We start from the raw sequence: 27,091 nt of genomic DNA, 5'->3' as shown, positions 1-27,091 counted from the left end.
TTGCATCTGCATTTTCTGTATAAATATCGCTAATTTATAATGTATACAGTGCTTGCTGTTTCTATGTTGAACTATTCCATTACTACTTTAGTTTCCACCCTTTTCCTACATTATTCCACTTTTCCTTCCTGACTCCAACATACTAATCAGATTTCCTGGTGTCCAACTAAAATCGCTACTGACTTTTTACTTTTCTTTAATATACTTATTAATACCCCACTCATTTTATTATTAATATTCTATAGCCTTCACTTTTTCCTACATTGTTTTTTTTCCAATTTATTCAAACTCCTTTCCATTTCTGACCTCATTTCAAAATTCGTCACTAGTCCCTATGCATGAGTATTATTCTTTTCAATTTTCTTTTTGCATTCATTTACTTATTTTTATTTTTAAGTTTTTATTTAAAAAAAGATACACTTTTATTTTATATAATAATTACACAGTAAATAGCATTTCACATGTTTAATTTTTAATAATTTTACATAAGATCTGTAACATCCATTTAAATCTTCTACAAATTTTGAAATGATACATCAACACCAAATAAAAGTTTATATATACAAATGTATATTTGTACTTGGTATGGGTTTAGTGGGGTTTGTATTGTCTGTATAGTCATGTCTGCTTGTACATGGAGTACATGGTTATTTTAATAAGGATTCTGGTATGTTTGATGGTTATAAATGCTATTTAAAGGGCAATGGAGTTTTCAGTTACAATATAAACATATTATACATTTTTAATCTTATGTTTTCTTGTACAGAAATCGCCTCAGGAGGGAGCTCACCAAGGGTAAGTTACTTTCAATGTTTTGTATATAATGTCCTATCTTGCAATATTTCATGAGTGTAATTTGCACTTCATGTCAAGCAGTATTCGTTCTGTAGAATTTTATATTAGATATTTGGTCTTCTTTTAAAGGGCTCTGACAGTATGGTGAATGCTTTAGCAATGCCTGCAGACATAAAAGGAAGCGATGCAAGCTTAAGACCATCAAGTGGACAAAAATCACCAGAAAAAATGTAAGTACTGGCTAAATGTATGCCTTAAAAATGATGTCAAGTGTTATTTAGAAGTGCAGTTGCAATACAGGAGCTTTTCTTGTTTTACTCGCAACTGACCTAAGCATTCAGACAACTTAACAGGTATAGAATTGACTTTCAATTATTAACAGGTCAAGGATTTCATAATTGCCTTTCAATTATTTTTAATTACTGTATTTTATTATCAGGTATCATGATGAAAAGCTGCGAGGGCAGGACCCAAGACAAAGACAGCCAAGTCGTTCATCAGATATTGGACCATCTTCACCAAGTAAAGGTCCAATTCGAAGAGACCCATCTTATCCTGGTAACCCAGCATACAGGCGAGATGATCCACGTCTCGTTCATGGGCCACCCCCACAAGTGAATGGAATAGACTATCGTGATTCATATTCAAAACCTGATCATGGAAGGTATCCACCACCAGGTGGCCCTTCGTACGGCCCTGGGTACAGGGAAGGACCACCATACAGGGATGGCCCATCACCGTCATACAGAGACGGGCCACCACCTCATCGTGATGGACCGCCTTATCGAGATGGCCCATCACCATCATATAGAGGAGATGGTCCACCTTACTATAGAGATGGCCACCCACCTTATCGCGATGGTGCTTCCCCATATTGGGATGGCCCTTCATATAGAGAGGGTCAGCCACAACATAGGGATGGACCTCAGGGTAGACCTAATTCACGGCCAGCACCAGATAGATACGCGCCCATGGACAAAAGGGGCAAACATCCTCCTTCACCAGATAGAGGACCCGGCCGCACAACGCACCCTTACGATGATCGACGTGAAGACTTTAATCATCCTTCACACGATCGATACAGTGACCAGTACCCATATCCAGAACGTAAAACATACTCACCATCAAATCCTGAACGTTGGCAGGATGGCTACCATACATCACCACATCCTAGACGACACCCACCTCCTCATGTGGTGGATGATAGAAGGCAGAAGAATTCACCTATGGCAGACAGGAAGGGTTATCCAAGTCCAAAATCAAGGTCACGCGAGGCATCATTAAGTTCACTTGTTAGTTCTCCACAGGTTAGTACGTTCATTCCAATAATACTCTCCTGAAAGAGTTACTGCATTGTCATTATTATATCAGGTTTGGATGGCATTCTTGACATCTTTCTGGTCATGGAACAAGTCTTCTTAAAAACTAGAATACTAAACTACTTTTGAGTTCTATATGTCCTATTTTATTTGTAGAATGAAGTTGATACCGGAGGATATTTTAATGTTGTCTTAGAGAAGGGAACAACAGGTTTTGGGTTCAGTATCAGAGGTGGACGTGAGTATCAAAATACACCAATCTTCATCCTTAGAATGGCACCTGAAGGCCCAGCAGGGAAAGATGGAAGGATAAAGGTAAGATTTGCAGGTGGTTGGGAATGCTTACTTTCAATTTTGGTTCTTTTCACTATGTAAAATCTTTAAATTTGTCTAAAAATGTTATTACTGAACCTCTAATGTTTCCTTTCAGAGGCCTGCTTTGTCAAAAACACCACAAATTACCCAAAATGACCATGTATATAAGATTTTAAGTTTTGCTCTGTCAATAATACTCTAAACCATTCCCCATAAGCCTCATTTGTCTAAAATCCTTGCGATTTCGCTCACAGACAATTCAACGCGATTTTAATCAATTCTACTCAATAACTATTTGCCTTTAGGTCGGTGATCACCTTCTTGAAATCAATGGTCAAAGTACGGAAAACATGCTGCACACAGAAGCTATTGACGCCATCAAGAGAGGAGGTACGCGATTACATCTGATACTACGAAGGGACGAGGTGTCACCAACGCTAGGTATGTTACCATTTTATTTTGAACTGTTGTTTGTCTATTAATATTTTGCAATGACAAAACTCATCAATCCAAAAAAAAATGTGTAACAAATGTATTTCAATATACTTGGCAATTAGTAGTGTTATATTATAAATATTGTAGCTTTATATGGCATCTCCTATCATATATTAAGGTATTAAATCCTGTACTTAAACATAGAAATGTGCAAGTAATTAAAATACTGTACTGTACTCTCTTTGTGTTTTAACAAAAGAAACATATTCCTTGTTTGTATTAGAATAGTAAAAGTACACACATTTAGCCATCTGTATTCTTTCTAAAAATAGTATTAAATATCCACTTTGTTCTCTTCTTTGTTCTAAGCCGATTTTCAGCAAGTGAATTTGTTTGCGCGAAAAATTAGGTTAGGTGCCGACACTGAAACCTCAACCAATTTTGTAGGCCTATAGCCTAAGCACTCTGCTGACTTTCTTTGCAAATACTTTTATCATTGTTTTAGAATCTATGAAAAGGTTTATTTTTTAAATCCATATTGTTGTTGTATTCTAACCCTTTATCTGTTTCTGCACAGTGTGAACATGCTGGAATTACCCCCATAAATACATCTCACATGTAGGTACCTAAATTCTGCCCTCGTTTGACTTTTACACTGCTATGCTGCCCTCTCTTGTCTTGGTTGAATGAATGTTCAAATGAATGATGGTTTTAAATGTGTATTAATAATAGCATGCTGTTATAATATTGGAATCAAATACAATAATTGATTGGTTTAAATATTGATTGAATCTGATTAGTTGATTGAATTCCTGATTGAAATTAATTGTTTGAATAAGTGCTATTTGGATTGAGTTTAATTAATTTTTTGAATGCCGTGAATTGAATTTGAATTTTTTATTTTAAACTAAACCATACCAAAACATCATTTTCATTAATGATAAAAAAAAAAAGGTTAGGTTATAATATATAGCTTTAAGATGTGTGGTAATAAGAATTTTGTAATTATAAAACTCTTTTTCACTTTTTATTATTCTTAATCAATACCTAATTGTATTACTGCACTAGTATCTATTTAATGGGAACACTATTTTACAGTATTTGACTTGAAAATTTGTGACTCTTGTTGAATGTGTCGACAAATATTATTGTGTACAGTATTTACAGTGACAGTTATTATTTTTCTTTGTTTTTTTTTCTTTCTGAATGTTTTATCTAATTATAAACATTACTTTTCTTTTGTTGTTACTTTACACTATGTTGCTATCTCTACACAGTTTTAGGAACAGAGAATAATCACCTGAAGAGGGCGCTTTCTCCGTCGATGGTAAGCTCTGGACCACCGGGGGCTTGCAGTGATTAGGCAGACATGAAATATGACAATAAATTTTTCATTAACTTGACATTGATTGCTAATTTTGAAGTGGGAAATTTGAAAAAGAAAATGAATGAATCCATTGAAGCATGCAGTAAAAACTTTGAAATTATTTAAAACTTTATCTTTTAAAAATGCCGAAATTTCCATAGGCCCACATTCTAACATATATTATGTTAATAAAACTTATATTTAGTAAAATCATCAAAAGAATGTTCAGGCAGTTGCATCTGCGTTAGTTCTAACATAAATTCCTATTAGCTTAAGCCAAAAATTAAATAAACCTTTTATTATACTACACCAATTAAATTAAGTTGGTTGTCTCTACATTTTCTACTTTTCAGCGAAACCGGAGGTCGTATATTAACGGATACTAAGCGTTTTGAATCATCACAACATGTAGGCCACCCAACATCCAAATTGTTTTCGCTTTGCAATCTACTTAAGCTGCTATACTTCCGCTTAAGTCTTTTAAGCTAATTGTATTTCTGTTTAAATCGTTTCCTTTTAGCTACTGTATCTTCAAATTTCTCACTTCAATGAAACCACTTAAAACTCTAAACTTTCTGTGCCTAGCTATATATATATATCTTTTTATATGTACAGATGTAAAATTGTATGTTATATTTAAATTTTGGCATGAATGTGACTTGTAGTTGAATGTCATTGTTATTTCAATAACCATATCTGCAAAAACCCAAAATAAATAATAAATAAATAATAATAAACCAACTAATTCATCCAGTACATTTTTTGAATAGAGAATTTAATGTTATTTAAATCTTTGATACATTTTATATTATTTCCTATCCCAACATTATTGATGATTAATCCCTGTTAGTCTGTTACTAATCTTATATATCCAATATCGGTGCCATTGAATGCTAATCTCACTTAATCTACATGTAGATTAGTTAATTAGCCACCAAAACACAATATATTTATTGGTAAAATAAGTTTTTCCTAATAATTTGTAAAATATTTAAATTAATAACATGTATACTATACAGAAATATGCAAATTTATTTAAATGTAGAAAATCACATATGTTCAATGTTGGTGAAGGCTCTATTCTTTTTTCACTCTTCGTTAATATGTAAATATTCTTGAACCATGCAAATGGGAACAAATTGATTTCATAATTAGACACAAACTTTAGTAAATTATGATATCAATTATTTGTATGGTTTTTTTACTAATTAAGTGAAATGTTGTATTGCAATCCAGTCAGCAAGAAAATGGTCTGCTATATCTGTATAGTATTTTTACTCTTAAGTGTCTTCCACACCTTCTCTGGCAAATAAAATCACATCTCATTGTTTCTTTTTCATGACGCTCCACACAGCTATGCGCCAATCATTTTACTTGATGTGCATGTAGCTGCAATGCGCGTCATTAAGACGAAAAGTCGTCGATGCTGTACGCGCAATTTGACACGAACCTGAACAGGAGCCAGACCGGAGCAGGTGTGAAAGACCCTTTACTGTACATCTTTAACTAAATTACTGTATTTTGCTTTCAGAATGTCAGAATGTAACTTTTCATCTTATTCAATAAACTTCATTGCTACTTGTTAGGGATCATGTCAAATTATTCTACTGTAGTTACTGCAGTAACTACATATTGTTTGTTTTTGCAACATTTTTTGGCTAATAATGCTCAATGTTTCTTGCAGTAACTGTCTCTAACTGTATTTTATACAATATTATACAACATTGAAGTACAAAAATGTATAAACTGCAGTAACTACAGTAAAATAATTTTGACATGATCCCTTATATGTATGTTAACTAATTGATAACATGTTTAATATTTCTTTCCTTCCTATGTCAATTGTTAATGTCTTCTCATCCATGTAACTATAATGTTCTATTAACTCCATCGTGGATGCATCATTTTGTAATAAAATATATATTTTTTTTTCAATATTGTATATAATGCACTGACATACCTTAATTTTTTAATAAACTTAGAAAACAATTTTAATAGAAAACAATCTTTATTGTTCACATGTATGCAATATATACATGTATGTATGTTGAGAATTTTAATATTTTTAAATGTGTTTCGAAATTTAAGGATTGTCAGTGCACCTAATGCTATGATGAATTTGCATCATTTTGTAATATAATGTTTTTAATATTTTAATGCATTAATAGTTTTTGATGTGAATGTTATAATTACAGTTCTTGCAATTCTCATTTGAATTAAACTTATTAATAGTACAGCTATATATTCAGCAACTACAGAAAATGTGTGCAGTTCTTCTGATAACCTTTTTAACTCTTCTGATAACCTGGTTAACTTTTTTGATAACCAGTGTTGACTCTGTTGAGAATTTGGTTAACTATTCTGATAACTTGGTTAACTATTCTGATAACTTAGTTAACTCTTCTGATAACTTAGTTAACTCTTCTGTTAACTTGGTTAACTCTTCTGTTAACTTGGTTAACTCTTAAGTTAACTTGGTTAACTCTTTGATAACCTGGTTAAATTTTTGATAATCTGGTTACAGACTATAAGACTGGTAAAGAGAGGTTGACTTTATAATAACTTGTACTACAACATATTTTGCACAGGAATATCAGGAAAATTCTGCACAATTATTATAGAGCACTATATAATTTGTACTTCAAAGGGATGTTGGTGAACTGGACTATGATGCTTTTGCAAATGTATAACTATTTATTTACTATCGTTGTATTTTCCAGAGCGTACCATGAATACCCAGACGCCAACCCCAATGTACAGAAACCCATTGACATCCCAGTCAGGATCCGGACCCAAGACCCCTGTAGATGCTAGTGGTGTTAAAACATTTGACCACTGGACTTATCGTAGTTTACCAAGGAATATACGATATTGAGGAAATTAAAAGATTAAATGTTTTTGTGGTTTACAACAAACATACAGAGATTTCCTCCACTGAAAATTCTTGTTGGAACAGTGTTTGATAATGATTTCCATATTTGGGGTTGTATGTAGTACCCAATGAAAATAATATTACATCATCTAATAATAACATTATATTTGTATGGAATGTTTAATCAAAATGTTTATATCAAGCTATTCCATATTTGGTAAAGGTACTGTTTAACCAATAGAATTGACTGTTGCATCAGCTATGGTGTGAAGTACTTGGTTGTGGTAGAGCCAGTAGAATTGGCTGTTCTATCAGCTATTGGTGAACAATTCCATATTTAAAATGTTAGTGCCAGCTGTTCAGAATTGCAATAGAGGACAGGGGAAAACACAGTACTTTGTATTTTGTAGAGATTATAATACATGATAATACTGCCAAAAGTTTGCTGCAAAAGAGACTTTCTTTTTGTTTGATAAAGTAACATCGTGCTCCAACAAGCTGATAGACAAGGTTGTGGTATGCCATGGATTGAACTGAATGGAGCCAAGTTGTGATTGGTTGAAACAACATCAACTTGTGATTGGTTGAAACAACACCAACTTGTTATTGGTTGAAACAATACTAACTTATAATTGGTTGAAATAACATCAACTTGTGATTGGTTCAAATAACACCAACTTGTTATTGGTTAAAACAATACCAACTTATGATTGGTTGAAATAACATCAACTTGTGATTGGTTGAAACAACATCAACTTGTGATTGGTTAAAACAAACTTGTGATTAAGTGGAATCATGTGAAAGATTGGGAATAGTATTCAATAATTGTTGAGATGAATTAAGTGTAGAAAAAGAATCTTTTCTTGAATCTGATTGGACCAGTGAAGTTTGAGCCACGTTTTCAAAATCTTGCTAAACACAATGTTAAAATGGAAAAACATTGCAAGGAGACGAAAGATAAGATTAACTGATAAATCTGATTCTATGATTCTCCCTTCATCTGAAAAGAAAGAACGCAAGAGATTTGATTGGGTAATACTGATAGTGTTTATTTGTCATGTGACCCTGTAAGAGTGGTGTTTGTATGTTTTTTAACCGCTCTCTTTGTCGTACATGAAATGAATAGGAATTTTTTAGGATATTATGGGTTATATATTGGAGTATAAAGAAGGTTTTAGATAAGAATGGTGTTAAAATAACAAAATAATTATACAATTAAAATGCTTATTGCTAGTTCCCCAAAAATGTAATTTTCTTAACTTTAGATGGACTATTGCATGCATATCTTGGCTCTACTGCATACAGTATGGACTATTGCATGCATACCTTAGCTCTACTGCATACAGTATGGACTACTGTATGCATATCTTAGCTCTACTGCATACAGTCCTTAGCTCTACTGCATACAGTATGGACTATTGCATGCATATCTTTGCTCTACTGCATACAGTATGGTATGGACTATTGTATGCATATCTTGGCTCTACCGCATGCATACAGTATTCCACGTATGGTTAGTAAAATGTTGTAAAAAAAACTTGTTCTCCGAAAGGGATCTGTTTTGTTATAATAATTAATTAGCCTATTATATCTAAGACACATTTATAGCATGTAAGAGTATTCCATATTTCTATTATTTTATTTTAACTCTGTAATATATATATAATTATGTAGTAACTTTTACTTATTTTTTTTTTTTGTGCTTGTAATTTTTAAAGTTTTACCATTTTTATTGACCATACATTTTTAAAACAACATGTATAATTTCTGTTTTATAATTATTATTGTATAATAATTTTATTTTATACTTTATGTAACATTGTAATAGTTTGATCAAAATATTCGCATTTATAATTATTTTAGTTTGGAAATTAAAAGTTGTGATGTCGAATGTATTATTATTTAAATGTCAGGTTTTTTTTTCCTATTTTGTTTTTTCTGTATTTGGAAAATTATTGTTTTTTGTCTTTCACTAAAGTCGTGTTCCTCTTCTGTAATTGGATAAACTTTACTATTATTTTATCCTAACCTTTTATTCATATTTTATGGGGAATAAAACAAATCAAAATGTTACACCAGCGATCAAAATAGAAACACTTTTTAAACATACTGAAAAACAGTTTTAATATACCACAGAATTTATTCTTTAAATTTAATATAAATAATGTGATGATTTGTGATATATTAAAATCATTATTTGTAAAATAAAGGTAGGCTGAAATTCATTTTTGTACAGTACCGTTAGATAAATCATTGTTATTGTAAATATACTTTAAGATTATCTTGGATAAGATTGACAAAGGTGTTTCAGCTGGATAAAATGAATCTGTTCCATGGAAAGAATGCAATATTCCAGTTAAAATAGTAGCCATTCTGAATTACCATATTAACCGACAACAAACTAATTATCATATTTATTTGCCATGATTTTAGAAACATTCCCAGTTGTCAAATTCCATTTAGAGTTAGATACTGAATTCAAATATCAAATATAGTTAGGTAGGTAATTATTTTAATCTGCTATTGCACTATTCATTTTGATAATGGGGATGACGCCTTTTGTTGTTCATGGTTGATCCAAATGATATTTGAGTTTCCAATTTATTGCACTGGAACTTTGTAAAAGTCTCATTTTACCACAAGTCTGTCATAATGTATTGAATGATTTAAATTTTACTAACATAAAAATAAACACCATTATTTGATACCATATCTGACCTAGTATATTCTTACCAAATGTATTCATAAAACGTGGAATTATTAGGAGTGTAGTTATAATAAACACTAAGGGACCGTGTCATAATTATTTACTGCAGTTACTGCAGTAACTACATTTTGTTTAAGCAAGTAGCAAGCAAGCTCTTTTGTTGGGTAAAAAAGACTAGCTTGGTTCCCACTACGACGCAAGCGAGTAGACCAATAGCAGGCGACAATTCGAATAATCCATCGCTTGTGATTGGTTAAATTATTTGTGTTTCGCTTTCGTTCTTGCAAACGAGTTGACCAATAGCAAGCGACAATTCAAACAATACATCGCTTGTGATTAGTTAACTTAATTGCGTTTCGCTGTCGTCCTTGCAAGTGAGTTGACCAATGGCTATTGAAAATTCGAATAATCCATCGCTTGTGATTGGTTAAATTATTTGCGTTTCGCTTACGTCCTTGCAAGCGAGTTGACCAATGGCTATTGACAATTCAAACAACCAATTGCGTGTGATTGGTTAAATTACGTTAGTGGGAACCAAGCTTTAATTATAACTTTCTCTATGGGTGGATTATACTTGACCAGATATGGTGATATTCAAATATCTGATGTTCATTATTTGTATTTCAAAGTCAATGTTGTGAGATTTTGGGTGCATTTATTGTAAGATTTTGTTTACAACTGTATGCGATACAATATTGTACAGTCACTTTTAATATGCCAAATATAATTTCTTTACATATAAATGTATTGTTTGTATTGCTTTTTGTTCTTGATCGTTATACGCGGTATAAAGTTTTATCAGGGATGAATGAAGATGGATGGGTAAATGATGCATCATTTTCTAGCAAATTCCTGTACTATATATAGTACAGAAATTTGATCGAAAAATGGGCGCCATAAAATGTGCTAAAAAGCAATTATTATTCCCTAATATTTCCATATATATAGAAACCAGTTATGTCCGAAACAGGTTATCAAAATGTTTCGACAAAATATCTGTGCTATAGTACACGAATTTTGTCGGAAAATAGGTGAAATATTAACTTTTTATAGAATCATAGTAAGCAGTTATTTCGAAAAATAAAAGGGTCGAAATTTGGCCATTTTTTAAACATCCATCGAAATCATTTCGAAAAATGTCCGAAATATCGACTTTTAAAATTCAATTGTTATGCAATAATGTTGCTATAATTATATCCATTTTATCGTCATCTTATGGTGTCATGGTAAGCAGCTATGTCGAAAATTTGGTTTATGAACAAGTAGGCCTAACAACAAAAGTTACGTATTTTGACAAAAAATGAGAAATGAATGACGTATTACGTTGACAAACGAGAAATGAAGAACGTATTTTTATGGAAACGAACGATGGACAACACATTCCCAATTACGGAAAGAAAAACACGAGTTACACGGAAACGTAAAAAGTACAGAGAAAAGACGAAAAACGGGGAGAGAAGACAAGGTCCAGGATTTTAGCGGAAGTCACGTGAGTCATCAACATTCCAAAGTGACGTACGTGTATCCAATCACGGTGTGGGTTAATTTGCATATACAGCAGATCGACGCGTAAGGTATACGCACATCCTCGTCATTCGTCGTCGACTAAGCTGCGGAGGAAGGTGTGAATGGATAGTGGCTTACAGCGGGTACGTACTTATTTACTATTACATCATTTTGGCCTATTATTATGTTTTTTTTAAAATTAAAATCTATAGTTATGTTTATTCTATTCATTATAGGCTTCATTAAAGAACAAACATTAGCTTAAATTGCACATTTTAAAGATATTTTCCAGTTACAAAACATTGACCACCACGGTGCACTTGGCATGTTTAAAGATGGCGGTACCGAGTTGTATCTTGGCTCGTCGGTGCTGTTGAATCCCGACGAGGCGGGCGTAGTTTTTAGGTCCCGACGAGACGATTCGTCTGGCCTCTCGCCGTACGACGCTGGCTGTGTTGGCCTTTAGTTGCCGTATCTATGTTGTGGAACATAATTTTGTAGTCTTTACTACTCATTATGTGCTCTGTTTATACACTGAAATAAATAGATATGCCTATACCAATTTCAAGATATTCGTCTTCTATTAACTTAACGATAATTATACCTAACTTGAAGTTAAAATTATGAATAACAGAAATTACGGCCGCCGTTTATTTAGTAAAGCTCGCACTGATTTTGTAACCGATGTGATTTGCTTTATTTTTTTAATTCAATATTGATAATAGGCCTAGTTCTTTAACATCATTTTTCATATTTTTTTTATATAGGTCGTACTTCTAACGGTTGATATTGACCGTGTTTTATAAACAAAAACTCCAAATTCAAAACGACCAACTGAAGTCCCTAGACATTTACGCCTTTAGTATCCTCCAGAAGAAGATGATAGAGGGGAACGGACGAAGGATAGAAGCTCGGGGACAGACGTTCGATCACTGATGAGACAACAAAAAATAGTAAGACTTAACCCCTGGAACCATTAAAACTAACATGTGTTTACCAATATGTGTGATGTAATAATGTTTATATTATGCATATAACACATGGTATGTTTCAATGGTTCTTTGCTTTTCAGATGGACTAATACTTAAGTTAAGTACATTGTATTTCAGTGGAGTGAGCTGGTTCCTGATTTCCCATATCTCTCAACCCATAATATACATGTAATACCTTTGGTGTTATAATGATATATTATGTTGTATGTGTTGTATCATGCAATAATATGTATTCTATGCATGGAGGTATATATATATATTTATACCTCCATGTTCTGTGCTTTGTATAAATGTCATGTTATAGTTTGTTGGTGTTCCGCAAACTTGGATTTGGTATATTATATGTTTTTTTTACAGGACTTAAGTTTATATATTTGTATTTTCAAAATTATATATGTATTTGTATTATAAATGTTGCATGTATCACTGATATAGGCCTATAACTATAGAGGCGATATGTGTATTGCAATGGTTTTTTTTATGTCTACTAACACACAGCAGAAGAGGATAACAACGTCTGGAGAACAACGGCTGGATAACTTAGTCTTACAACCATCATTCATACAACCCTATATACAATATTGCTAGACAGTAGACAATAAGTTACTTAAGGTAAAACATCTTTACAACATTAAAAGAAACCCAATTGTATTAATCAAAAGTATTACATTAATCATATTGTTTAAAAATGTAATTTAAGTATGTGAAATAAAGTTTTAAAAAACGTGTCAATATAATTATTTAAAGGCGTCTTTAACCCACTTATAATTATGTTTGTGCATGATACAACACGCCGGCGTATAATATCCCTATAATGTTGTACGCTGGCTTCCATGTTTATCCACAGTGGAAGGTAGGTACTAACGCAGCAAGACTTCCTTAACACATTGGATTGTAACTTAGTTGTTAGGCTAGGCTTGTGACTTTATCCCAAAACTAGGCTCGTGAATTTTTTTTTCTCTTCCGTGTAATGTTGGTAGCCGGCGCTTCTGACAATCTCGAAAGAGAATTTTTTTTTCTGTGGCATCATGATGTCTGAGACATCTGACGTGTAGATTAATGCTCTATCCATCTTCTTTAGTGGCTTCTCATGCCAGCATACTTCGCATGGCTGTGTCGTCACTAATGTAAAATAATATTTCTGTCGAGTATGGTTATTCAAAGCGGTTGTATAGGGCAGCTACTTGGGTAACTGTATTTGATATAAACGTAGGAACTTCATGATTGAAAGAAAATGTGAAAGAAAAAAAATATAATTTAAAGAACAGAATGTTGAACAAGATTTACCGTGAATGCTTTATAGGGAGTCTTTACGTGTACGTCCTCTATTCGACATTTACATTCAAAATAAATAAGTAAATTAAATTAATGAAATAAGTAGAAACAACACAATAAATTGCAAAACATAAAATGCACTTGACAACATAGACATAAAAAATGCTCATTTTAATATTTGTATTGTATTAACAGTATGTTTTTATTTCAGCGTCTTGGGGGAGGGGACACCCCACTGAAAGTAGTTTAAGTTTCTGTTTGTAAACTGTCTCGTCTATGGCGAGAAGTAAGCACATTCTGTAAATGTTTTTATTTTTCAGGTTAGGGTCATTTTTGTAAACTGTCCTCTCCATGTAAATGGAAGGCGGTATTAGAAACTTTGTACACAAACATCTCTACTAAATTATCGAAATCCTTAACTGTAATAATTTTATCCGGCCTATAGGCCAAGATAGCTAGGTATTTTCTAGTTTCTTTCAGGCTGTCTGTGGTTTGGTATAGTGGTGGTAGTGATACTGCGTAGACATTTCGATTTCGAACCATCTAATTCGATTTACGATAAAGATAAGTAGAACACCTTTTTTCAAAAGTCAATTTTAGTGGTACCCCTACCCTCTTCCCCATCCGAACCATAAAATGTAATCCCAAACAAATTAGTTTAAACATCATTGTGCAATGTTTATTCATTTAAGACGGGAATTATTTAATATCGGTACTTTGTTATCTAATAATTATATATTTTTAAATATTTACAAAACACATTTAGAATTTGTTCAAAATGGTAATTTGAATTGTAATTGACTTCTGATACCTTTAAATGTTTTTTAAATATTAACTTTCATGACGTGTGCTATGACGTGTGTGCGCATGTTGTCCGTCTGGCGATTTAGGCGCGTTGGCGTTTGAGTGTATTTCTAGATAGTATCTAATCTCATATCATTGTCCTTGTGAAATGTTCTTTCTTTTTTAAGTAGAACCTCGTTCAGAGCCTTGCCGAAGTATGCCGAGGATATATGTTCTTACATGTTTTAACATTAACATAAAAAAAACAGGAAAGGCTACAGAAGTCAACAACAATTCAAAAAACTACGAAAACAAATTCACCTTTGCAGTTGCGTAAAATACCACGGGTCTAATAATAACGTGGGCACTACCTCTGGCAAAATTAATATCCGCAAATTTTACTTTGATTAACTTTATTGTACGCGTATTTAGCGGGAATCTTCACATCCTCCATTTCTGTTGCAAAAACGACAATATTTTAAGTTTTCAATGTTGTAAAGCTTTAGATTGATTTTAATCCGTGTTTTTGTTTTCTTAATTCCCAGACCAGGAAAATTGAGTCTAAATTTCGCATTCTCAAGATCATGTCAGACGGTAATGGTTGGTGGTTAGACTGGCACAGGTGTGGAGATAATTCTGTAAGTTTCTTTTCTGTACAATAAACGCAGTGAGGGCCGATGATTAGAACGTTTACGTATATTTTGTAATGTGTTCATTCATTTCTCTTTATACATTTCACTTCTCTTAATCGCAGTAAAACATTGTCTTTGTTACAGAAATAGTTCTTGCATCTTGACTGGTTGTTACCAAGAAGTTCGTCAGAAGCATTGTGATTGATGGTTCTTCTGGAGGTAAAAGAAGTTTATAGCTGTAATTCATAAAGTTTCACTGTACAAGAACAGTCAAACCATTATCTGTTTTCTTTCTTGCAGGAACTGCGTTGCATCTGGACAAGGAACTCATAGCCTGCTGGTTGTTACCAAGAAGCTCGTCGGAAGCATGTGGTCGATGGTCTTTGTGGATTCTTTAGAGGAGGTAAAGAATTAGGAATCAACTTATTGGTGCTAACTGATACCTCTTAATGCTATGGTTTATACAAACATTTTTGTCAATATAATAGGATGTTTTTCTTTTTAAATGTGTATATTTTTCTTTTCAAAGACCATTGGAGAAGATGCATATACCAACTTCGAGTGGATTCTTAACATTGATGCAAACTGATGGTAGGTGATATACTCTATGTTATAATATATCATTTATATGTATAAGTTTGCGCCTAATTTCATGTAAGATATACTACTCATTGGCGACGAATTTTACTTAGGCCTTACCTGCGTCAAATATGAAAAAGCGCTTAACGGCTGATAACTGATGGTAGTGATGCGTAGTATGATACCTAATATTTAGAAGAATTTGCGGCATTATTTTATTATTTTCAGTCATGTCATTGATGGTAGAAGCTGTGTTGGATCAGGGCGATGTAAAAACATCTCCCCGATTGGCTGATTAAAAGGTGGTTAACATTTTTTTATATTTTGTATTCCTTTATTCTCCTTCTTTCTCGAACTCCTCTTCTATGTAATCCGTTCGATGTTTCTATTTTCAGTATGTTATGCTTTATTAGTTAATTTTAAATCCTATGGTGACGCAAATTCTATATAATGATGACGAGAATAGTATAATTATGACGCGAATATCCTATAATGACGCGAATTCTAGGACTATGGCACATGATACTAGGCCTAAATGAAAATTTAAAAACTTAATAAGACAAAAATTAAATCTATCGCATATATCTGTATGATATAAATGCCATTTAAAATAAATTAAAACCGTGAAAAAACGGTATACCCCACTTAAGCAAAGATTTAAATTAAACAAGAAACATAATGTTTTTAAAAATTTGAAATGTCTCGGCGTTTCGATGGTTAGACTTCACGAGATGAAGTTCCAGGGAATAGTTTCGCCAGTGTAGCATAGCAAAAAGCAGCTATACAAAACAACCTTATTGCTACACATTTCTAAAATTGTGTAGCAAAAAACACAATACAAAACTATGTTTCTCGACTCAAAAATTAGTTTTATTAGCAATATTGCTAAACAAAATTTAAAAATGAAATTTTCCCCCTGAGTTCACACCTCCCTCCACCAAAAAAAAAAAAGAAAAAATCTTAGCCAATACAAATCAAATACAAATATCCATAACATGTCATTTTAACCTAACACTGTGTAATCGGTATTATTGGTTTATAAAACTAGTTCCCTTAGCCTAGGGTAGTTAAGCTCATACGGGTTTAAGTTGTTATGGTAGTTAAGATAGTTAGGCCGAGTTAAGATAGTTAGGCCGAGTTAAGATAGAAAGTAAATGGTAGGCATTATCAAAAAGTTAGAATTAGAATAATACCGATTACACTTTCATTAACTAATCATCATCTTTGTCATACCATTAAAAAAATCACTCGCAATTCGGTTCACATTCGGGTTAAAAAAGTTGTTTAATAGGTATATCGGTTTTTAAAAAAACAGCCCATAGTAACCGCGAGCAAAAGATCGCTAAAAAACCTATAATATAATTAATTTGAAATATAAATGAATCGGGTCACAATTTCGGGTACTAAAAATAAAATACATTTTAACTAATGTGAACATAATAATTACTGTTTCTCGTATCGTTAAATAATTATTTTTTTTAGGAAAAAAATATAGTTAGTTAATAGAGCATAACATACTTGTGTCCGTTAAATGTTCAGGGTCATATGGGTACGAAGCGTCTCGGAAAAAATCACCCCATGAAAACAAATCTTTAAGGCGAGTTTTCTCAGTGGTGTTATGAGCCTCTCTATCCAGCAAGCCAACCCACACCTTCTCGTGGTTGACCCTGGTTAACCAAAGTGTATTGCTTTGGAACAGACGTGGGCAATGGCACTTCTTGTTTATGTTGTGTAATTCTAATGCAGTGAATATTGTCTAAATACTTTTCTTTCTTTTTTTTTCAAATGTTCCCGATTTAAATGGCCGAGTTGACGTACATCTTCCTGATGATGGCTCCAAGACAAGATACTCATTCATTTATCAGTATCACTTCGAAGTTTGAACATTTGAAAATGAATTAATAAATTGTTGTATTGTTATTATCAGAACTTAACGAGTTTAATTTGTTTGTTTACAAATCTGTACCGGCAGGGAAGAGTTAATTTTCCCTGGTACCGGTAATGTCCGACATAAAACCTGTTTATGCGGATCTGAAGGTGTCAATGCAACTTTTATATCACGAATTATTAAAAACAATCAACTTGAAGTCAACCCGAACTATCAGCAAAGATTCAATGCCAGAATTGTATTTAAAAGTGTTGAAATACTATATTTGTTCGGATATATAATAGACCTCCACAACACCGAGCAGAAAACACAAGTAAAAGACTTAATGGAAAATCGCTATATTTTAAAGATTTGTTCAAGTTATATTCAAGATCCAATCAATTTAATTGGTCCACTGAAATTGAAATTAATTTTTGTTTGCCATAGAAAAATATTTCAAATTGTGAAAACGCGATAGGCCAATGTTAAAATATTTAATTTAATTAATAGAATGTTAACTATTGAAAATTGATTAAAACAACTAGGAATACTATAATGTAATAAATTTCATTACTAACGATTAGAAAGTCGAACTGTTATAATTAAATAACAATCTGATATTCAGTGGCAGCTCTTCATAATACTTGTGAAATGTCGAATTTAATATCAACATAAAACATTCATGTATATTATATAATTTTGTTTGTAAATTTAAACCGCATAATTCTCAAATGTCTTTCTAATATGGAAGCAAAAGAGAAATTTGTATGGCATAGTTAAGGTAGTTTTAGACGGTTAGTAAAAAGATAATATTCTGTCACACATGGCGTTTCATATGTATAATACGTAACTGAATAACTATTAGACTTTGACATGAGGTTTTGCATCCATATCTACGCAACGAAATCTTACGGAAAATTAAGTGGGGTTTTCAGGAAATATACCTGTGTAATTTGTTTTTAATTTTCTATCCTGATCATAGATATTTACGTCTTTTTTTCTTTTAAAAACACTACTACATTTTTGAATATTATTTGAATGGTAATCTTTGATGTTTGTCTTGTCATACCTTTTCTTGTATGGTAATTGTAACTTATTTTGAACAAATAAATTAATTGTATATATCTCGTAGGCCTAATTTGTAAGTACAAATATAAATTCAATATTCATGTCATCGGCATAAAGCTGAAGTGTTATTATTTTTATTCCTATGACGTTAAGGCAGAAAGGTTCATTTGTTTATATTTAAAAAAAGAATATTTTTATGGATTATTTGTTGGCTCTTTCTTTCTAGTTCACTTGATCTATTGGCCTGTTTCTGCTGAGCAGAAATAATCGATTATTTTTGGGCCGCAGAAACGGCGCAAAATGAAATAACCGATTAATTTTCTGTGTTGCTACTCCACATATACTAACTGCAATATACCAGTGGCTACATATACGTACGGCACACAGCTAGCGCTCATTTGTAAACTCCATGTGTGAACACATAGATTGTGTAGTGAATCAGGTATCGATTTGCATGCATAAGAAGTAACGATAAACGTGGAAATAAAAAAAACTATTGAACTAGCCAGTAGTATTATGCTACGTTGTTTGTTTCTATCAGTTGTCAGGATGGCCGAGCGGTCTAAGGCGCCAGACTCAAGGTTAACCTTACCAAGCACTTGGTAAACAGGGTATTCTGGTCTCCGAATGGAGGCGTGGGTTCGAATCCCACTTCTGACACACCTTTTTTATTTTATGTTTTAAAAATATTAAAGTTGCGTTATTTTACAAATATATTATATGCGCCTTAAATAAATGTGAATTAAAAAAAAATATTCCAAATTTTATTTAGGACGCATATATATTTGTAAAAACAAATAACGTAAATTTTGATATTTTTAAAACATAAAATAAAAAAGGTGTGTCAGAAGTGGGATTCGAACCCACGCCTCCATTCGGAGACCAGAATACCCTGTTTACCAAGTGCTTGGTAAGGTTAACCTTGAGTCTGGCGCCTTAGACCGCTCGGCCATCCTGACATCTGGTAGAATCATAGACAACGTAGCATCATATTGGGTAGTTTGTTAAATTATAATTTTTTTTGTATCGTTTTTTATTTGGGTAATAATTTATTAGATTATTCAAATCGAAAGGTGTCTTAAAACTGAATCATGCACATTTTCTGATACTTATTGACGGTATCGTGAGAGAGAGGGCGATCTTTTTATAAATTCTAAAGAATTGTTATATTTAAATAATTTCTATTCTTCTAACAAATTTAATTTTAGATATAGAAATATAAAAAAAATATAATAGTAAAATATATATTTTAATGTTTATTATGAAATAATTTCATTTGATAAATACCACTAGTAAATACTGAATATTTAAAAATACTTTTTCTCTAGGCCTATTGAAACAAAGATGTCTGCCGCCGCGGTATAACAAAGAGGCAACAATAATGAATGAAAACCAGATATTTTCCTAATTTGTAAGGGTACTAGCTTTGATTTTTATAGATATGAAATACGTATTGATAATGTTAAATTTTAGGCTAATATTTGTTGCTAGTATGTGTAAATATAGCCGATAATTTCGGCTTACTCTTTTATGCAGAAGAAGAGGAGGACCGACGGTGTCATAAAATACTTATTTATAGCCGTGTGTAGCAAGGGTTATGAGAGTTGTCTATCTCGTGGTCGTTTCGCCCTTATAATGTTTGTATACAAAAGGCATGTTGTATTGTTCAGTAAAATTAAGCATTGTTTTAGAAATTCAGAAACTGGGAGTGCTAGTACAGACAGGTAATGCACTTCAATCAATCCATTTTAATATCTTTGTATAACTTCTTTTTTAGATTGGTTGTCAAATAAAAATTATTAATTAATATAATAGGCCTATATAAAATAATAAAAATATAAACAAAATAATAACTAGTCACTAGGCCTATCAATATAATATATATATATTTATTATATAAATCCAAAGGCAAATTACTGAAAAAATGACAATGCTGTGGGTATCAGTGGCTGGATCTCAATTGAGATGATAAAAAAAAAAAAGTGAAAAGCTAAATCAAAACGATAAAGTAAAACAGCCAGAAAAGTTAGCAGAGCTTTCGAGAATATATTACTAACTGTATTTAATGCAGTATTAATTAATGGAAAACTGACACCAGGACTAGGCAGGCATTTTTAAAGATCCAATATAGAAAAAAAATACCTTAGTCTTTTATGAAATACTACTACTACTTATTGACATATTTTTTTGACAAACTGACTAATATTTTAGCACTACCCCCTTCCCCCTTTTAAAAAAAAAAACCCTTGATCCGCCCCCTTCTCTGCTTTTGCCAACTATCAAATTTTGAAATCAGGGGCCAATTACAGCTAAGACTACGATAACTCATGATAAATTATTGTTGGCTAAATTTGCTGGTATACGTACTGTACAACCACTAAAATCTTATACTGGTACTCATAATATAAAATAATGTCATCTGCTCCAGTCTTTCTTAATATCCTACCGATTCTTTAAATGTTTTCTTAAACAAGCAACAGCAGGGATAGACTGTATAATAAAAGTGAACTTTTGTTGGTGTATTGATAGACCTACTAATTGCTGCACTGTGTAAAGATAATTGTAGGAATATGAATAAAGTCATCTGTAAAATAGTAGCGAATTTTAATCATCGAGATATTCCTCGTAAGATAATGTAATAGCGTGATTATTGACATGTAAAAGGACAACGTAAAATGATTGGATTTGATTGGTTGACCCGTGATGCAGATTAGAGCAAATGCTTCACTTTGTGTCAAACAAGAAACCCTTGATAATTCAGGGCCGTAGCCATCAGTACGGTTTGTAAGGTTTCAACCTGACCACTTTTTCACAGAGGCCTTTGAAAACCCAGTTGCTTGAACAGTGATTGTGAAAACTGCACCATTTTATTTCTTGTGACTACATCACTGTAATTAGCCTGAACATAAAGGACAGTAGCACTCAGAAGCAGTATGGGTTTCTCACATAGGCGCTCTAAACAATGCTTTCAATGTCTGTAATTTCTAACTGTTAGTGTTACATTGAAATTGTTTTTCCATTTTTCAGATTGATAAAACGAAATGGAAGAGAATCCAAGCTTGAAACGTGATGGTGGTGATGAGGATGAACTTGAAACATGCTCGAAAAAACCGAGATTTCAAACCGATGATTCCAATTCAGACTCTGGACCGATCGAGAAATTCCAGGATTCTGATGTTGTTACTATCAAAGAAGGTATGGTTGGTTTACCATGCCATACATGGCTAAATGTAGAGGTACATGTTCAAAAAGATGAACATACTTAGGAAGTGTGGCATAAGACCCTCACCCTTTCGCAAATCTTGATTTTAACCAGTTGGTTTGGTAAATAGTGATGGATACTTTATTCATTATTGATTGTTTTTTTTAACAGAAGCATTGAGTGCTGAAGAAAACAATGATGGGGATGGGGGACTTGTTGGTCTACGAGAAGCTGATGTGGGAATCGTAGAATATGTAAATGAGGAAGATGGATTTCAGGGTGTGCTAAAGCAGAGGTATAAATAATTGTTAACCATTTTGAAGTGATAATTGGGTTTGTACTGTATTTACAAAACCTCTGCCTATTTCAAAGCGATATACTAATAGCAGGTATGCTAACCTGTCGACTGGAACATGAGTGATCCATGTCAAATTACCATTACACTTTGGCCAAAACTCTGTCTACACTATCAAACTTTATCTGACAAAAAAATGTGATGTGCCCATGGACATGATGTTGTCATATCACCACCATATTTGGGCATATCACACTTTTTTGTCAAACTAGTTTGATATTGTAGACAGAGCTTTAAGTAGATTTGTTTTTTTTTTTTAATGTTTTTGGATGAATGACCAATATGTACATTTACAACTGTGAGGTGGTGTAGACAGAGCTTAACAGTGGGCTTAAATTAATTTGTGTTTTTAATTTCTTTTGCAGATTTCAGGATTTTGTGGTAAATGAACGAAACAAGTCGGGAGAGGTTGTACGACTGTCCAATGTGGAACCACCTGAAAATGATGTAGAAGTAAGCGTAATGTCCTGTTATCTGGAATAGTATGCATATGTTTAAATAATCAGCCAACCCCAAAAGCTAACTGAAAGCATCCCTTGTTTTGGATTGTAACAAACACATGCATTAAACTGATGATTTACTGTACATGGATGAGTAATTTCATGTGTTTGCTTATTTGCATAGTTAGTACTTTAGATACAGGTTGGTTAAATGTGTTTTTGTAGGCCCTTTTTATTTAATATTATTACTATCAACCTTAACCCAAATCATTCATTCGTACTATTTTTTTACATTTTTATTATTACTTTTTTTTATTATTAGACTCCTGTTTCATCTACAAGTCCAGTACTAAATTCAACGGACATTGATCGGTTAAGCGGACTCATTGAATCCAACAACAGGTCTAGCTCTGTTAATATTATGGTGAGTATAAGTTTAAGAACAATAAATATAACCATGAATTGCCTACACATTTTGACGATTTTGTTTACTTCTTTTATCGTCTGGATGTTCAGGGTTTGGGAGGGGGGACGTGGCTTATATCCGCATCAGTACGGTATAACGTTCAGAAAACGTGTGTGTGAAATGTACACATAATCTGTATTTACGGTTCTCGTCTGTCAAGCTTATAATGTTAACATGCTGCAATCAGGTGACAACGCAATCAATTCAATTCAATTCAAGGTTTTATTCAATAAAACGAAAATTTACATTGTAGCCAAAGGCTAAATTGTGTAAAATTTTACAAAATTGATCATAGTGGGTGTGGGATCTTGAATGTGTGAATATATACATTAAGCTCTGTCTACACTGTCAAACTTTATGTGATGTGCCCTTATATGGACATGATGATGTCATATCACTACCATATTTGGGCACATCACGCTTTTGTTGTCAAACTAGTTGGATAGTGTAGACAGAGCTTTAAGTAGATTCTTTAGAATTTGGGTTTATTTTATGTTTTGAGTCATTAAGGATGAATGACCAATATGTACATTACAACTGTGAGGTGCCTTAATAAAATCAGATACAAATGTTTTAAACTTTTATAGATAGTGTATTATTAGAAGTGTACTGCATTTACTGTATGTCTTAAAGTTTAATAGTTTAGTATTAGTAGTACATATGTTTTAGCAATACAATATTTTTTGATATTGGTGGTTAACTTGGTTGTCTTTCATTTCCAAATCTAGATTGAATAGTTGCATTTTTTTTATTGCAAAAACAAAGTAGATGTCACTGATTTTAAATTAGTATACAGTAGGTAGGGAACCAAAATAGAATGTTAGATCAATGGTAATGTATACAGACACATACTTGACAGGCACAGCCTCATCCTATCATTGCTGTCTTGTACAGTAGGCTTTAAGCCTAACTTAAATATAATACAGCCACCACATGTACAGATTTTTCCTATGATACTGGACAATTTATGCCATATGTAAAAATACAGTACATCTATTGAATCTGAAGGGTGTTTGATATCATTTGGAAACATTGTATTTACGCTAGAAAAAGGTTCAGTCTTCTGGTACTCAAATTATTTTTGTTAATTGGAATAAGTCAAAAAGTCACAACAATACAAAGAATTCTTAAATTGAGACATTTAAAGAGTTTAAAAAAAGACTGGACCAAATTCCAAGAAAAGCACAATAAACGAATGAAGCAAAATGAAGTGGTGGCTAAGAGTTGTTGCTAGAAGAATCAGATGAAGCGCTCAAAGATGTAGTGTATCAAGTTTTTAAAAAATACCTAGCATCTACACCTTTCTATTTTTTCAGACACCTTTCACTCCTATGGTGCGAAACATCCGTCGCAGGGTTTGTGCACGCTGTCAGGCTCGCTTTACAAGTAAGTCGGCACTTAGACGCCACATGGCTGAGCAGCACGAGGGCCGTGTCCGTCTCGTTTGTCTGTTCTGCGACCGTGCATTCAGTAGAAAATACGATCTTAAAAGACATCTACAAGATAAACACACGGCCACCGAACAGATCACAGAGCTCTCCACAAGTATCTCATCAACATCCACTTCCCCGGCAAAGAATAACCCACCGCCTTTACCAAATCCTCGGTTAGTTGGTGCAAATCCAAAAGTTCCGATTCCACGGAGTAGCGATCGCCCGTTTCCTTCCGTACAACAACAGCCACATGTGTCCAGCATGCGACCTCCCCTTGCACAGCCGGCAAGCTCGTCTACTGCTAGGGTCAACAACATGCTTCCGCATCACCACATAAATATGAGTGGTCCTCCTCCTTTACGCTTACCACATGTCAACAGCCCTCCAAGTTCGGTTTTACAACGTTCACCGACAAGCAGCCAAGTGCGTCTGATGATACCACCAAGTGTAAACACCATCAATCAGCCACATCCAATTGCATCTTCCAATGTTACACAACACAGAAGGCTACAGCCATCAGTTGCGCATTCGCAACCAAGTTTGCACCGACCATCACCGAGTCATACGGTAGTACATGCCGTACAGAGATCGAATGAACAACCAGTGATCAAATCAGTAGCTTCCACTGCCATTCAGACAGAACTGCCACCCAAGAGTGAGGTTCAACCAGTACCCAGAAGACCATCCAGGCGCATTGTCAGTGAGACAACCACGACAGAGTTACTTGATGAGGGAGTGGTTGTTGCTCGTGTAACAAAAACAAGAAATTATGAAGTGTCATAATTAAAGACTTATTCTTCTTCTACCTAGATGTTGATCGATCCCCTTGCATTGTGTAAAAACATTCTTACTTCTTTGGTATCTCATCTTCCTCTACACCATTTTCCATACCTTCCCTGTAAAGATATAGTACTAGTAGTAGTAGTAACAGGATATCAACTCTAAATACTCGCAAACACTCAATCTTTGGCCCCGTTCAGACTTAGTTATTTACCCAGGGTAAGTCTGTTTCATAGGCAAAGTCTGCTAACTTTGGTAGGTATGAACCAACTTACCCAGGTAACTAACAATTGTAAACCTGAAAGAACCCATAGTTTTCTATTTCTGATGTCTTGAAATTTCAGTGCACCCCTAGGCCTCCTACGCTTTTATGACTGGCATATTGTCAAGGCTATAAGGCCTGTAGAATGGCTTTTGCTTAAATGCATCTCTATAGGCCTGTGTCACTTCAAAAGTTCTTAACTGTTTCAAACTAAGCTAAAGCTTTGCTCGTTGTCTGTGAATAGTAACTTCTAGTAAATATACAGCAAGTGTTTTCCTTTTACAGCATTTAATTTATTCATAATTAAACTACTTAATATATCTGCCATATTCTTGCTGTAGATACAATACGCAATATAAGGTCTTACTTTTAAATTATATTTATTATATATTTTGTGTGCATGTGTAAAAAATGTGATAAACTGAATTATTTATTATTATGGAGATAATGATCTCTGTAAAACAACGTAAATATGGAATACAGTGTAAATTTCTTTCGTCCATAAGGAAAAAAAATGGAAAGAATTTTTTTAAACCCCATAGTCTTAAGTATATTTATTTTAAATCGAATGTAATTTTAATGAATTTCTCGCACCTAAAGTATTTAATTGACAAAAATTGTGTTTGTGTAAATTGGCTATTTCCATAGGTGTATAACTATGTGTTAAGTACAGTAAAAAATTATGTGATTGCTGTAAAACTACTGATCTTTGTAATGAGCTGAACACAGCACCTGGTAATTGGAAGCAAGCATGTTAACCACCATGCCACAGTGCCATTCAGTATGCTAGAATCTTTATATTTTAAAAGTGTACCAGATGTGCGTCACAAAAACTCTTACGTAAATTTCCCCCGATTCGAGAATACTGGTGCAAAAAAATAACAATTGTGCAAAACTTCTTGCTACTTAAATTCTTGACACCAAATACCAGTAAAAATTATTATAAGTAAAAATTATATTATTATGTTGGTGTATGATATTAAAAGGCTATAAATTCAAAGTATATTCAGGAATATTCATAGTAAAATTAAATGCAATGTGGAATTTTTTGTTTTTGATGTATATAAATTAATGTGTTTAATGTACTGTAGTAGCTATTCCTTGGGAAATAAAACGTTTAATGTCATTAATGCTCACAGTGTTGCTTTGTTGTAAACCGAAACCTCTAGAATTAAGTTGGTATCTAACGAATTATGAATCTTCAACTTCTTTAAAGTGGTTTAAATGTTATAAACAAAACTGCAGCAAACATAGCAGCAGTTGAACATAGATGACGACATTTTGTCATTTCCATCACTAAGACTTCATTGATAACAGATCTGTCTAGGATCCGTGGTTATCTTGATGGCTACAGAAGGTTTTTGCATTGCTATATGCTATAATAATAATGAGACCTTTTTAAAGTGCCAGTGATTGTCTTGGTGTCTCCGGAGGGTCCTTGCTTTGTTTCTTTAATAAGAAACCTCTTGCTTTGTTTCTTTGATAAGAGACCTCTTTAAAGCATCCCTAAATGTCATTTTGTCTTCATAAGGTCTTTGATTTGTGGTATCGATAAGAGAGCTCTTTAAAGCATCTGACTGTCATCTTGTCTTTATAAGGTCTTTGATTTGTGGTATCGATAAGAGACATCATTTCTCCAGGA

General features: G+C 33.1%; 2 protein-coding genes, 1 long non-coding RNA gene and 2 other non-coding genes across 12 annotated transcripts in view; 4 read left to right on the top strand and 1 right to left on the bottom strand.

Moving 5' to 3' along the window:
• The window catches only part of LOC144855789 (membrane-associated guanylate kinase, WW and PDZ domain-containing protein 3-like), an 88,284-nt gene extending 79,694 nt beyond the window's left edge, over positions 1-8,590 (top strand). For 3 of the 5 annotated variants that reach the window (XM_078713724.1, XM_078713721.1, XM_078713725.1), the window contains 6 exons: positions 767-795; positions 925-1,025; positions 1,235-2,102; positions 2,271-2,429; positions 2,735-2,870; positions 6,951-8,590. In XM_078713724.1, the coding sequence (XP_078569850.1) occupies positions 767-795; positions 925-1,025; positions 1,235-2,102; positions 2,271-2,429; positions 2,735-2,870; positions 6,951-7,105 (1,448 nt within the window). In that variant the 3' untranslated portion in view covers positions 7,106-8,590. Of the gene's footprint in view, positions 1-766; positions 796-924; positions 1,026-1,234; positions 2,103-2,270; positions 2,430-2,734; positions 2,871-4,141; positions 4,192-4,583; positions 4,639-6,950 lie in introns of all 5 variants that reach the window. The other 2 variants (XM_078713722.1, XM_078713723.1) reach the window with 2 other exon arrangements.
• A 6,551-nt stretch (positions 8,591-15,141) lies between these two features.
• LOC144856562 (uncharacterized) lies at positions 15,142-16,156 on the top strand. The gene is made up of 4 exons (XR_013614942.1): positions 15,142-15,216; positions 15,298-15,400; positions 15,527-15,588; positions 15,805-16,156. It is a non-coding gene; the product is annotated as an uncharacterized LOC144856562 (long non-coding RNA).
• Positions 16,157-19,054: 2,898 nt separating this feature from the next.
• On the top strand, positions 19,055-19,171 carry Trnal-caa (transfer RNA leucine (anticodon CAA)). The gene is made up of 2 exons: positions 19,055-19,092; positions 19,126-19,171. It is a non-coding gene; the product is annotated as a tRNA-Leu (tRNA).
• A 182-nt stretch (positions 19,172-19,353) lies between these two features.
• On the bottom strand, positions 19,354-19,470 carry Trnal-caa (transfer RNA leucine (anticodon CAA)). The gene is made up of 2 exons: positions 19,433-19,470; positions 19,354-19,399 (listed from the first exon to the last, which is right to left on the bottom strand). It is a non-coding gene; the product is annotated as a tRNA-Leu (tRNA).
• A 380-nt stretch (positions 19,471-19,850) lies between these two features.
• LOC144855933 (pseudouridylate synthase 7 homolog) overlaps positions 19,851-27,091 on the top strand; it is a 36,370-nt gene continuing 29,129 nt past the window's right edge. For 3 of the 4 annotated variants that reach the window (XM_078713893.1, XM_078713892.1, XM_078713894.1), the window contains exons 1-5: positions 19,851-19,922; positions 21,539-21,706; positions 21,885-22,008; positions 22,434-22,521; positions 22,831-22,932. In XM_078713893.1, coding sequence (XP_078570019.1) covers positions 21,553-21,706; positions 21,885-22,008; positions 22,434-22,521; positions 22,831-22,932 — 468 coding nt within the window. In that variant the 5' untranslated portion in view covers positions 19,851-19,922; positions 21,539-21,552. Of the gene's footprint in view, positions 19,923-21,538; positions 21,707-21,884; positions 22,009-22,433; positions 22,522-22,830; positions 22,933-24,290; positions 26,574-27,091 lie in introns of those variants that run through there. The other variant, XM_078713895.1, reaches the window with a different exon arrangement.

The sequence above is a fragment of the Antedon bifida genome, chromosome 11 (genome assembly GCF_963402885.1).
Source record: "Antedon bifida chromosome 11, ecAntBifi1.1, whole genome shotgun sequence".
In the NCBI taxonomy this organism is placed as follows: Eukaryota; Metazoa; Echinodermata; class Crinoidea; order Comatulida; family Antedonidae; genus Antedon; species Antedon bifida.
This window is presented reverse-complemented; position numbering and strand designations above follow the sequence as displayed.